Here is a 14144-nt window from a genome sequence, read left to right on the forward strand (position 1 = left end):
AGCCGCCAGCTCAGCCAAGCCAGAATTCAAGAACAAAGGCCCCAAGTCCCGTGCACGCCCTGCTGTCTGTCCCAGGGTCCCACGCCCCAGGCGGCCCTGTGTGGCAGAGGCACCTCTGGCCATCACAGCTTGCTTCCTGAGGGCTGTCACAGGCCGGAAAGGGAGGTGAGTACAGGGTGGGTGCTGGTGTGACCTGTGGCCACAGTTCAGGGGCGGGCAGGAAGCAGAAGTGAGGCAAGCATGCTGGGGGCCCACACCACCATTTCTCAGACTCCAGTGGGGAGCGAGGTGTCCTCTGGCAGCTTCTCCTCTGGCTCCAGGTAGGAAACAGCAGAGGGGGGATCTGGGGGCCCCAGGAGGGAGGGGGTAGAGCTTGATGAAGAAATGCTGTGACCCTCCTGTGACAAGACACCGGGTGTCAGAAGGCCCTGACCTCAGCTGCTCACTCAGGGGGCAGCCTTGTGCCCACTCTGGGCCTCAGTTTCCTCATATGTGAACGGAGAGGTTTTGCACGGTCCTTTCCAGTGCTGACAATAGAGCGTCTTCAACCTCCAGAAATAGGTTCCCTGGACTGGTGAGATGTGGGCCCCAGAGAAGCTGAATTCCTGGGTTAATTAAGGTCATAAACCATGTGGCCTCCTAAGCTGGGTGACTGCAGAACCTTGGGGAGACTCCTTCCCCTACTTACTTTCCTGGACCCTCATAATGCCTGGATTCCACCCTCAAGTCGCTGCTTTGGGTGGGTGGGGCACAGCTAGAACACAAGGGACGCTTGTAAAGCTTGATAGGAAACGCCAGGGAAGACCGGAGCATCAAGAGGGGTCTGAAGAGCAAAACCAGGGTCCTCCCGCCCAGAGCAAGTTGTGGGCACACCGGCAGCCCTCAGCTACCCACCCGATGCTCAGAGGGAGAGCAGGGCGATGCATCACCTCACTTCTTTCCCAGGGCCATTAAGGGCTCAGTGGGAGAGATCAGAGCTGGAGCTACAGGCAGAAGTATCAGTGCAGGAAAGGGTGTGTAATCTGGGACTAAATGACACTCCTTCAGGATCTAGGCTTCCCCAGGCTCCCAGACCCTTCCCCAAAGCTGTTACTCTACTCTATCTCCTGTGGACATAGCTCCCTTCTCACCTGCAGCGGCTGTATCCTGGGGACACAGCCATCAATCTAAATGCCCACTAGGCCTTAAATAGCAAGAGACTGTTCTTTGCTGTGTGACTCTAGGCAAGACACTTACCCTCTCTGGGCAATATAGAAGGTCAACCAATCCTGCAAGGAACAACCTATCTTTGGCACTGGACAACATAAGACAATCTCAGACTCTCTCCTGATAATAATCCATGGTTGTAGGTGGAGAAGTCAGCTAACCTTCATCCCTCTGCTTCCCAGGCTCCATGGCTGCCTACCTGCTCTTCCTGGGCATTCTCCTGCTGCTGCCCTCGCCTGCTCCGGCCCCCTGCTACACAGCCGGGCCTTCAGAGTGCAAACAGAAGCGCAACTTTGTGCCAGGTGCGTGGCTGGCCGGGGAAGGAGTGGACGTGACCAGCCTCCGCCGTTCACATTCCTTCCCCGTGGACACACTCAGCTTCCTGCGGCCAGACGGCACCTGTACCCTCTGCAAAAACGCCTTGCAGGGGGGTGCCGTGCAGCTGCTGCCCCTGGCACTGGAGCACTGGCGGGCCGAGGGCTCGGGCTGCCGGCGCCACGTATCCAAGGCCGAAGTCAGCTCCACGGAGGCCGTGGCCGGCAATGCAGCTTCTACCATCACCAACAACTGGAAGGAAGGGCTGGACGTGTCTCCCAACCCCAGCGTCAACGTGCAGGTATCCGTGGCCGGCTCGCACTCCCAGGCAGCGAACTTCGCGGCCGAGAAGAGCCACCGGGACCAGTACCGCTTTAGCACAGACAAGGTGGAGTGCCGGCTGTACAGGTGAGGCCGGGCAGGTGGGCTGCGGCTGGAAAAGGGGGTGGGAATCAGAGGGGTCTAGAAGCCTCAGAGCGGCAACGTGGGGACTTGGAGGCTGCTTCTGGCAGGAGAAAACCACAATCCTGATTCTCAGATCACAGCCCCACGGCCTCTTCCATCCACGGGGGCCCAAACCTGGGTGTCCCACTGAGGAGCCAGGCAGACAGGATGTGAGCAAGCCCATGTCAGCCAGTATTCATGCCTGCTGCACACCAGGCCTACTCTGCCAAGCAGCCACAGCCACTACCCCAGCCTCCGCGAGCAGGGAGCCAGGGACCCCGATACCGCATCCATCACACAGCACACGGTCCCCACTGGCAAAATCACACCTGCCCTGCTCCCTCAGCGTGGAGGCCACATTCCCTGCACAGTGAGGCCAAGCACCTCCTGCCTGCATGACCAGAGCAGTCAGGAGCCCAGATACATGGGTCTCATCCAGGGGGACAGATGGGTAGATGAAAGCCACATCACAGCTTCCAAAGCTGTCACTCCACTTACAATAAGAAAATAAAAAATTTTAAAAGCTATTTTGAAATAGAAGAAATAATCTGCACAAAGTACCGAGGTCCCCAAGGAGCAAGTCCCCTAGTTCCCCAAGGGTAGGCTTCCTGCCAGCACAGTGTCTCCAAGCTTGGGTTTTGCAGCCAGGCTCCCGGGTTCAAGTCCCATTCTGCCCTCACATGTGGTCCTAGACAAGCTGGAAGGAGTTACCAAATGGTCAAAATACTGCCCGCTACTGTTTCTCTCCTTGCAGTTATCACCTGGTGTACACTCCCCCGCTCCATCCTGATTTCAGGAAGGCCCTCCGGGAACTGCCCCCGCATCTCAACACCTCCACCGAGCCTGACTACCACAGGCTCATCTCCAACTACGGCACCCACTTCATTCGGGCCGTGGAGCTGGGTGGCCGCATCTCAGCCCTCACCGCCCTGCGGACCTGCGAGCTGGCCCTGGAGGGGCTCACGACCGATGAGGTGGGGGACTGCCTGACTGTCGAGGCCCAGGTCAGCATCAGCGGCCACGCCAGCTCCTCGTCTGAATACAAGGCCTGTGAGGACAAGAAGAAGCAGCACAAGATGACGACCTCCTTCCACCAGGCCTATCGAGAGCGCCTCTTCGAAGTGGTTGGTGGGCACCAGGAATCCATGTATGACCTGCTGTTTGGGAGCAAGGCTGGGCCCGAGCAGTTCTCAGCCTGGGTGACCTCACTATACAAGAAGCCGGGCCTGGTGGACTATAACCTGGAGCCCCTTCACGTGCTCGTGTCAACCCAGGACCCACGGCGGGAGGCACTCAAGCAGGCACTGAGCAAGTACCTGATGGGCAGGGCACGCTGGAAGGACTGCAGCCAGCCCTGCCCACCAGGGCAGCACAAGAGCTCCCACAACCCGTGCCAGTGTGTGTGCCCTGGCTCAGCAGTCACCACCAAGGACTGCTGTCCAAGCCATAGGGGCCTGGCCCGGCTGGAGGTGACCATCGTCCAAGCTAGGAATCTGTGGGGGGACTGGGTCACCGACTCAGATGCCTATGTGAAGGTCTTCTTTGGCAAGCAGGAGTTGAGGACTGGCACAGTGTGGAACAATAACAACCCCAAGTGGGCGACGCGGCTGGACTTCGGGGATGTGCTCCTGTCCACAGGCGGCCCTCTGAGGGTGCAGGTCTGGGATGCAGACAATGGCTGGAATGATGACCTCCTCGGCTCTTGTGACCGCTCCCCAACGTCTGGCTCACATGAAGAGACATGCCACATGAACCACGGGGACCTGACATTCCACTACCGCGCCCAGTGTCTGCCCCACCTGACCGGGCCAACCTGCCTGGTATATGCCCCACAAGGGCTCCTGGGGGAACCTCCGGGAAACCGGAGTGGGGCTGTGTGGTGACTCCAGTGAGCTCTGAGAGGCCCGGCATGCTCAGACAGGGGTTCTCACCATGGGAACAGGGGCCTGTCTTCATATTCCCATCCCAGGTGACAAACATACTTTTTTTGTTTCCCACAGTACTGGAGGTTGAGTGCAGGGCCTCGTGAATGCACAGCAAGTTTTCTACCACTGAGCTACCTCTCAAGCTCTTAATTTGAAAGTACGCTAAGTTGTCAAAACTGGCCTTGAGCTCGTGATCCGCCTGCCTCAGCCTCCTGAGCGGCTTGCATTACAGGAGTCACCACCATGCTCAGCAGACTTGTACTTTTTTCACTGAGGCAGCTGAGTTTATAAGCCAAACCTGGGTCTCTCCTTCCAAACTGCCTCAGTCCTCCCACGTTTTCCAGCCTGACAGTCACTGCTACAAAGACCACAACTCTAGCCAGGAGCTTCCACACCAGGCTGCTTACTGTTCATCATTTAAGACCCTTCCCTCTTGCAGCACCCTCTGGCCTGGCAAGTTTTTCATCATCTTAGATCTGACCCCTTCTGCCCCCATCTCTCTGTTTGCTCTGTCTCCCACGTAGTCAGTGCCTGCCATGACCTGTGTCACTGTGGACATAGCTTGATAGAAAACCAATAAATTACACTGTAATGGTGACTATGATGGTGGTGTGGTGGCAGAGGCAAGGACGGGGACCAAACACACCCTTACAGACAAACTTCCATATCAGGAACCAAGGCAAAACAGGCAAGCAGGTAACAGAAGTTCAGTTCTTCTACTTTTGTTGGAAATGTGGAAATCCAAAATACTTGACTTTGCTCGCGGTCCTCTGACCTAAGAAAGAGCAGCATACGTTTGGTGATAGATGGCTGCGTCTTCAGCTGCAGCTGGACAACCACGAGCCATGGTGAGGACTGTGGTGGACAGGAGAGCACATGTTTCATCTACTGGGGGTGGGGACTGTAGTTCCACTGCAGCCCAAACACATTGGGGCAGGAATATGAGCCCAGCACTGGCAGGTCTTCTGGTTCCTTCAAGTAACCAGAAACCTCAATTTGATTTCTAACTGTGGCAGTTAATATCAATGTTAAAATAAATCCATGTGGGCAAACGTGGTACAAGCCAAAAAGAACATGTATGTGGGTCACCATTGGTCCAGGGCCATCAGTTTGGAAAACCCAACTTCTAACAGAACCCAACAGCACAAAATGAAAAGCTCTGTTCTCACTCCAGTCCATGGGGAAACCGAGATTCTAACAAGGTGGTCTCAGGGAGCCTCCCCAGCTCGGCACACAGTAAGCCCCAGGGTCTCAGGTTCTGGTATCAAATGGAGTAGGTCTTGTTTCATGTGCCTGGGGCATAGGCCCATGCAGTCAGGGACAGGAGTCAGGGGAGCTACGGTCATGGCTATGCAGGGCCTTAGTCAGAGGGGCTCAGAGGAGCTGGCCCAGCCCTCCTGACTCTACAAAAGTCCCTACAAATTAATATCTAAGGTTCCTTCAGGACTAGTAGACTCAAAGGCAAGGAGTGACATTGTATTGACACTAAATCCCCAGGTATTAGTAGGGCTAGAAGCCTGGTGAAACTGCTGTTTTTACCCATTTCTATTCGCAGCTGCACACACAAATAAGGGCACAAGAAAGGCTGTGAAATGTCTCACCGGCTGTTAGATGGACTGAAAACAAACAAGGGCTTGGGCCACACCACTCTGAAAGCACAATGCAAGAGTGGGTGGGGCTAACTCACAAAGTCCCTCCTTTGCCTAAGGCCTCAGTTTCTCCAAGAGTACAATGCTTATTTTACTCCCTTCTCACAACTATTTAGAAAAGGATCTCAGCCTTCCTATTGCTGTGGAAAGGGATCTGGGAGGTCATCTGAATAGCCCTGAAAGGTCATCTGGCTAGCCATCCTGGTTTCACATACAGGGAAACTGAGGCTCAGCGGAAGAAGGGATTTACTGTGGTCAAAGTGGCAGGAAGAGCCAGGTGTCTGAGTCCTTGGCATTCCACTCTGAGCACAGCTTTGGAGAGAGTAGCAAGAATCGGGAATGGGATATCTTAGGGAAAAGAGATGGTGTGACCGAGGAAAAACAGTGACCGCTGTTGTTGAAGGGATGCTACAGTGAAGCCCCCAGCCCCTCAAGACCAAACATGACATCTTCATCTCTGCCCCATGTGGACACTTGACACTTCCACATCTGAGCCTCCATTTGTTTGAAAGCTGACCCCTCTGCCAGGTACCTCCCATGGCCCTGTTCTGTCCTGCCTGCCCTGGCCCAGGGGCTGGCCTGTCTGACCTGTCAGTGGGCAGAATGGAGTGGAGTGCTGAGGTTAGGGTCCCTGCTCCCTTTAGTGTCCTGGCGAGGTGCCTGTGGGCTGGCTCCTATAGCTCTCTAGGCCTCTGAACATCTTCTCAATTCTGGGAACGGCCTCTCCATTCACCCCTTCAGACCTAGGGTGTTCACAGCTATGCAGCTGCCAATCCTGAGTGACCACACTCTCCATCCCTCCTGTTCCCACAGCCCCTGTCCTTGTTATAAACCATCCTCCCACTATTATAATTGGAATTTGCTACTGTCTTTCTACTGGGACCCTGAGTGGCATTCCACCTCCAGAGTCCTGGTGGAAACAGGGATACTAGTTCCCTCTTCACACCCCTTCACACCCTACTGTCCATCCCAGTGGAAAGCCGGAAGTGCAAGGCACGCTGTCCAGGCCTGAAAACTGTCAGCCAATGACTGACAAGAGTTGGTGGGTAAACCTCCAGCTCTCTCCTGCTGGGCGCCAACTGAGGGGTACGCTCTACACTGACTCCCAGAGTTCCCCAGCTGTCCACAGAGGTGACCCTGTGGAACCACACACTTTCCTGGAAGCCCTTCCTAGCCTAACTCCCCCGTCCCACTCCTCCACTGGTACTTTCTAGAATTACCTCCCATAGAAATCACCTGCCTGGGAACCCTGGCTCAGGGCCCATCTCTGGGGAAACCAGCTCCGGTACACACTGACCAAGTCATTGCCTGGATGAAATGCTTCCCAGGTTCCCGGTGACTCTTGGGTAAAGCAGGAACCCCCTAACGTGAGCCACATGCTGACACCCCTTTAACTCTGCCACCCTCACTAAGACTTGCCTCACTAAGATCATTATGGGTTCCTCTGCTGGCCACAGTCTTTCTGGACCAGTACACAGGCCTCAGCTTCAGTGGTAACTGCCCCCAGGAAGCCTTCCCTGACTGCCAACTCTAGGTCATGCTCCCTATCACTGCTTCCAAGGGAACTGGTTTGGGTTTCAATGGAGTCCTTAGTTCAGAACCTGCCTCCTTATAATATCCAGCCCTGGTGGTGGTTCTACATTTCTATCTCCAGTGAAGTGAGGTAGAAGGACCACTGAATGCTTTCTCTGTTTGTTTCAACTGAACTCCTTGGGCTAAGTTCAGTCCATGTGGTAGGTCCTCCCTCACTCTCTTCCTGTGAAGGAGTCACATGCTACACAACTGGAGGTGCTGACCACCCCACAGCCTGTCATGAAAGGTGCTGGCTTCCTTCTGTGTTCCTGAGGTAGTCCCAGCCAGGGCAGCTCTTTCTCAGGCAGAGCTAATGCCCATTCGGCCTAGCCAGGTTCTGACCCCCAAGGAGCAAGGTGCACCACGGGCCAGCTCATAAGATCGCTCCCTTGCCTGATGAGGTCCTTTCCACCATGACTTCCCCAGCCCAGCCTGCTACCACACTCCTGGGGTCAGGGGAAGACTGAATGTCCACCTGGTCTTCTGCTCTTGGGTGGTCTTCCGTGGCATTGGTGCAGCTGAGACTATGGTCACAGGTGACACTCTCATGAGTAGTTAGGGTTAGGTCTAGCTGCAGAGACAGAGGAAACCTCAGTCCCCTATAGGACCCTGGAGAGCAGTCAAGGACCGACACCCAGCTGGGGCTACAAATGCCCCAAGCACACAGTCACCCCAGACCAGGCACAGAGATCAAACATATGGACCCCGGCTTTGGCCCAGTTCTGCTCCAATCCTCTACAGCTCTCTGGAACATGTGGCAACCACATAAAACTGCTCCTCCAGACCCCAGGCTCCCAGCCATATAGCGGGGGTGGGGGTAGAATAATTTCTGAGCAGCTTTCCAGCTCAGAGGGCCCCAGCCCCAATTCCACAAGCTGCTCACCTGGACACTTAGCAGCAGAGCCAAGTGGCCCATGGCCCCATCTCCACCCGCCCGTGAGCACTGCCATTCTCGAGATGTGGGACAGCTGATCCCACTGCCTCGCTCTTCCCACGGGCCACTCTGCAAGCCCGGCCAGCCAAGAGCAGAGCATCTGCTGCTGTTCTTCGGGCTAATCAGATCCACTGTTTACCACGGGGCCTCAACAGCACATCTGGACCACAGTTAATCGCTGAGACAGCTGGGTCCTAGTTTCGTCTTGAAAGAGCGGTGACGTCAGCTTGCTGGCAGGACACTGGTTTTCCCCCTGGGAAAACCAAACTTCTTGTGCGGCTGCTCAGTCACGGAACCAGGCTGACCCAAGGCTGACACTCCCATCCCTCTCCTGTTCTTCACACAGGATGCGGTAATCAATGCAGGACATCGCTGTTGCCAGCCTCGCCCTTCACCTCCAGAGACAATGTGGGCTCCAGGGCTTCTCATGAGTCTGCTTTGCAAAGTGCTTTTCCAAGTTGGAGCAAATGCAAGACCTTGCTCCTTTCACTTTTATTGTTTCTCTCTCACACACAGCAGAAGTGAATATAGTAATGCCTCTGTTTGGGAACAATTTGCTGTTTGTGAACAATATGGTTCACAAACAGAACCCATTCGGCCAAATTTTGCTTCCCTTCAAGAACTCTGCATTGGGTGATGAACATGACCACGGCCATCTTTCCCGCACAAACAGGAATGCAGCCCTCCTCCCCAGAATCATGGAACAAACTAAGTTCACGAACTGAGGTCCCACTGTACTGTTAACGTGTCTGAAGTGCTCGCTGCAGTGTTTTAAGCACTGTGCAGGTTTTAGTTCCTCTCCTCTCCCCAACACCCTTATGAGGCAGATTCACGTCTCCCCATCTTAGAAATGAGGCAGCCTGGAAAGCTGAGGCTTTTCCCTCGCCTTGCCTCAAACCTTCTCCATCAGTCCCACTGTGGGACCTGGAGGTGTCCCTGTTGTGCACTGACTTCCCTCGGGCTCTCCTGTGATGTCCCCTCAACCATCTTCAACACAAGGTGGGAGGGTGGCTGCAGAGGACCCACCGAGGGCTGCTCCCAGGGGAGACATCCTCCCAGGCCACTTGTTGTTTAAAAAGGGCTAAAAATGCATGGAACACAGTATTTGCTTAAGTGTGCACTTCAGGGGCATTGAATGCATTCACAGCATTGTGTAACCATCACCACAATCCACACTCCCAATTTTCATCATCCTCAAACCAAATCTTTGTGCCTTTTAAAGGAAAACTTCCCTATGGTACCTGATAATCTCTATTTTATTTTTTGAATCCATGAATTTGCCTATTCTGGGTACTTCACATAAGTAAAATCACACAATATTTACTTTCCGTGTCTGGCTTTTTCACTTAGCACGATGCTCATCTGAGTTTCTCACACTTCATAATCCCACCATTCTGTGGCCGGATAATGCTCCACTGGATACTGACACCACCTTCCGCTTATCACTCACCAGCAGACACGTGGGCTGTTTCCCTTTGGCTCTGGTGAACAGTGCTTCTGTGAACACTGGCAGACAGGCTCTGCTGAGTCCCTGCTGTCAATCCTTTCAGATGTACATGTAGGGCAGGAATACTGGGTCACATGGTAGTCCTGTGTTTAACCTTTTCAGAAGCCACCAAACTCTTCCTCACAGCTGCCAGGGCTACGGCCTCCCCAGCCGCTCCTGGGACCCTCCCTGCACTGCTCCTTTACATTCTCCCTGACATCAGTGAGCCCTGGCCAGGAGAGGAGTGCAGAAAGAACAGGGAGAGGCTGGGGACTTAGCTCAGTGGTTCCACTGTCTGCCCTGCAAATGCAAGGACCCAAGTTTGGTACCCCGGTACCAAAAAAAAAAAGATGAACAGGGAGTAGGAGTCTATTACTGGGCCTCTGGATTTTCCACCTGGGTTGCTTCTCATTCTGTCTTACTCATCACTTCATAGGTTTCAGCACAAGTCTGGCACTTAACAGGTGCTCAGTAAATATTGCTAAACAGAGGAATGAAAGCTGACATGCGTTCCTGGCCCCACTCCTTGGAGGACTATAAGCTCATGGAGAGTAGGGGCCAGCTCAGCTTTCCCATAAGCCTGTTCTGGAAGACATCCACAAATGGGAAGACATTAGTTGGACCAAAGTGAATTAAGACAACTGACGACAGAGCACAGAATGTTTGGGGGACAGGTATGTGGTAAATGAGAAGTGGAGGTAGGAAAGAGATGGGAGGAGGCAGAAGGGAGAGAAGAAAGTGGAAGACACATGAGGTGGGGGGACTGTTGCTGAGTAAGCAAGCGAGGAAGAGTTGGGCTGAGCTAAAGGGGCAGCTCTGGCTCTGGCTCCTCATCTCCTATCTTTGAGGAACCCCCCTTCCCTGACTACCCAGAAACAACTAGAGACCCAGAGCCTAGGGAGCAAGCATTTTTGAAGGCTAGGACTTTCAACCAGAGCCAGCCAAGGTCCCTGCCCTAGGCACAAGCCTCAGAGGAAGACTCACCACAAATGCTAAGGCAGGAAGGTGCATTAGGGCCTTTTCATTTTAGTTTTCTCTACAAGGCTTAAGTGCCCGCTGTGGGACAGGTCCCCTGCCAACATGCATGGTCTCCTTAACTTCCCTAAGAGCCTCATTTGCAGATGAGGAAACTGAGGCTCACAGAGGTTTGGTAGCATACCAAAGGTCCCACAGTTCCTTACTTGATGGGAAAGGTGGGATTGGAGCCAGAGGTATGAGCAGACAGGGGCCCCTCAGCTAACGTAGGACTAACATGGCACTGGGCACCTTAAGCCACTGCAGTCCTTTCAGCTAGGGCAGAAAGTTCTGCTCAGGAACCACATTTTCTCCAGTCCCTCCCTCCACGGTGGTCTGTTTTGGTCTGTGCAGTTCACAGCCTTCTTGGCTTTCTGATCTCTTGGATGCTTGGAAGTTACACCTACAGGCTGCACACAGCTCCCCAGGGGTGATCTCTGAGCAGACCCCAGTTCTCTCTACAATACCAGGGGTGGCCAAGGCTGGATCTGGGAATTCCAGGTGCCTGAAGGAAAGGGGGAGCACAGAGCAATCACCCCTCTATGTCAGTCACTGTGCACAGCAGGCTCACCCTGCTTTTCTGTCACTCTGACCCCTTCAGTGGCAGTAAGGACCCCACAGACAGGACAGGAGGAAGCTTGCTCAAGGCCATGCGGGCTAAACCAACCCCTTCCCCACTTCACAGTTCTTCCCTTCCATTCCTAGGCCTCCCTTGCCAACAGCTGATATCAAAAAGCCTTTGCAGGGAGCCCAGGGAGTGGTCCTAGGACAGGTACCCACCCTGGATAGATCCTGTCCCTGCTACTAACAGACCAAACTAAGCGGAGAAGAAACAGAAAGGCCTGTGTCTAAGCTGGAGCAGCAGTTGAGTCACAAACATCTGTTTATGATTTTTATAAGCAAAACAAAAAGGTTTGCAGAACCAATTGACAGAGCAAATGAGAAAGCAGGAATTACATAACTTACTTAAGAACCCAAATGGCCTTCAAGGCCTTTGGAAACCACGCAGATTTGCTTATTAAGCAGACTGTGTAAATTGGTTCACGGGCCAGGGGTGAGCCTCAGGCGTCTCTTCTTATCTTGTGCTGAAAGCAGGTACCGCAGGACCCCAATGCTGACACAGTAGCTCATTCTTCTCATCATCTGTTGTATGTCTGAAATGATCCTAGGACTTTGCTAGAAAAGGCTGGATGGTTAGACTTCTCTTCACTCTTCTCTTAGTTCTGTTTTCCTACTGTTTCTGTAAGTTTTTGTTTAGAGGTTGTCTTTGTTGTATTAAGAAAACTGAGTGAAAGGGTCTATCCAGAGGAAGGTGTTCCCAAAGCCTTCGCAGGCTAGACTTGTGTGCCGGGCTATGTCCTGTGCTTGTTGAGTGACCTGGAGCGAGGGGCTTCTGGTTACTCGTGTGCAGCAGGGGCCATTTCCACTCAAAGGTGGCATCTAGGAAAAGCATTATCTGCCCCCATTTAGAGACAAAAGGGTGGTGGCTAGGAGAGGTGGAGGGATTCATCAGGTACATGTGAGGGGGCAGGTATCCCCCAGGAGACACTCAGGGATGTTACTGCAGGTGGTGTGTGGGGACACATCTGCACACTGCTACCACCACCTCCCCATAAGAAAACTCCCCTTCCTCCTCAGCAAATCTTCCTCTGGAAACCTCTTTAAGAAGACAGTGGGCCGGCCTGGCTGGGGAGGTCAGCCAGGGCACTGATGGGGGACCCAGAGAGGGGACTGAGTTGCTTGGTGCAACAGCCTGGCATGGAGGGAGGGATTTGGACACCTAAGGAATGGTCACCTCACATGGCCACAGCCCCTAACCAGGGCAACCCAGCTCCCCTCACCTGGATTCCTACATCCTCTGCTGCTCCCAGGATTTCCATGGCCCTGTTGCGGGGTTCAGAAAACAATACGCTGAAATGCAGTGCTTTGGCAGGCCAAGTCCTTTAAACTAAAGGAGACTGAAAGGCCTCAGAAACAAATTCACTCTGACCTTCTCCTGTCCTCCTGCCCTCATTCTCCCCCAAAGCAAGCCACAAGGACCAGAACACCTCTTCACCAAGGATAGCCATAGAAATGAGAATCCCTCCCCTCAAAACCAGCCATAAAACCTGCAAAAGTCATCCTCTCCTTCCAGACCTTCATCCAGAGCATACTGCCTATGCTAAAGAGGAAGGTAGGCCAGAGAGGCCAGGAAGTGTCCGAGCACACGAGCCTGACTGGGCTGCCATCACATCATTTAGGTCCAATCACATTTCTACATGGTTTGTCCATACTTCTTGGAACCTAAACCCAAAAATAGTTTTCCTGGGTCTTTAGATCTTCATTTCTAACATCTTCTGACAAATCTTTGGTTAAATAAGCCTATTATTTTGTCCTCTTATTAACTTGGCATTTTTAATTGGGACTTTGGCCTCAACCCTTGTGATGGGGAGAAAGGGACTGCACTCAGTACCCACTCGTCAGGACTTCCATGTCCTCCCTCTTCCTGGCTTCCCTTCTACGCTGGTAAAACCCTTGTGAAGAAATTTAGCCCAAAGAATAATATATAACCCCAATATCAAACACAAACACACCTACAAACACACCTGCATTCCTTTTTTTTTTTTTTTTTGTACTGGTAATTGAACTCAGGTAGGCATGGCACTGCTGAGCCACATCCCCAGCCCTTGTTCCTGTCTTATAAGCCCAGAAAATGGCCACAAGCAGGTGCCATGGTGGGGATGCTGCCAAGGGCTCCAAAAGAACCTATGCTCAGCCAGCTCCATCCTTTCAGGGAGACTCGTCACATCTCCAAGGACAGAATCTCTGAGCAGCTGCTTCTCTGTGTATAGAGCCAGGCTCCCAAAGGCTCTCCCAAGTTCACAGTGACTTGTCTACCAGGCAAGACCAGAGCAGGCAAAATAAGAACCGTGTAGTTTGTCCAAAAATATAATACACAGTAAAACAGGCAAAGGTGACAAAGGAAAAATATGTACAACATTCACAAACCTTAAAACTGAATAAGGAGACACAAAATTACAGATGCCAAGGAAGCTTTTGAATATTTAAGGGACTAATGCATATAATCTATTTTACATTAACAAAGGGCCAGGATTTAGCTCAGTGGTTCCACTGCCTGCCTTGCAAGTACAAGGACCCAAGTTCAATCCCCAGTATAAAAAAACAAAGATTACATTAACAAATTTTAAAATTTTGACAGATTTCTGTCTGTGTGTTCTGGAAAAATGTTTTTACTTTACCAAAACCAATGCAAGGAAAAGTAAAAAGCCCTAACAGACTGATAAATTTAGAAGAAACTGAAGTTTATAAAAGATGCTGTCTTGGCTTGTATCTAGATGTCCCCCAAAAGCCCAATGTTCTCATAGATGGGGCTTTCCAGAAGTGGCTAGATCTAGGGTGTGTGAATATAGATGAAGGGTGTGCGAAATCTGGATTAGTCCCCTAATTGAACTAGCACTGTTCTAGGTGTGGCTGAATGCATCTATGGAAAGAATGAAAGAAGGTAGGCTGCTTGCTGCTTTGCTGCCTCCTGCCTGCCCTGCCATGGACTGTTTCTCCTCTTTGACACCCCTCTGCCATGCTACCCTGCCTTGGAACCA

General features: G+C 52.6%; 1 protein-coding gene across 1 annotated transcript; it reads left to right on the forward strand.

The window, feature by feature from the left end:
* Positions 1-1393: 1393 nt before the first annotated feature.
* Prf1 (perforin 1) lies at positions 1394-4587 on the forward strand. The gene is made up of 2 exons (XM_033766552.1): positions 1394-1929; positions 2720-4587. The coding sequence occupies exons 1-2, from the start codon at positions 1394-1396 to the stop codon at positions 3846-3848; spliced, it is 1665 nt and encodes a 554-aa protein (XP_033622443.1). The 3' UTR covers positions 3849-4587.
* Positions 4588-14144: the final 9557 nt, after the last annotated feature.

This window comes from Fukomys damarensis, unplaced genomic scaffold, assembly GCF_012274545.1.
Source record: "Fukomys damarensis isolate Sample0158 unplaced genomic scaffold, DMR_v1.0_HiC HiC_scaffold_20, whole genome shotgun sequence".
In the NCBI taxonomy this organism is placed as follows: domain Eukaryota; kingdom Metazoa; phylum Chordata; class Mammalia; order Rodentia; family Bathyergidae; genus Fukomys; species Fukomys damarensis.

Bases quoted from the DNA above. Each gene is read 5' to 3' on its own strand.
- Prf1 (XM_033766552.1), top strand. From the start codon at position 1,394: ATGGCTGCCTACCTGCTCTTCCTGGGCATTCTCCTGCTGCTGCCCTCG. The intron at 1,930-2,719 runs GTGAGGCCGGGC...CTCTCCTTGCAG, and splicing joins GTGGAGTGCCGGCTGTACAG to TTATCACCTGGTGTACACTC.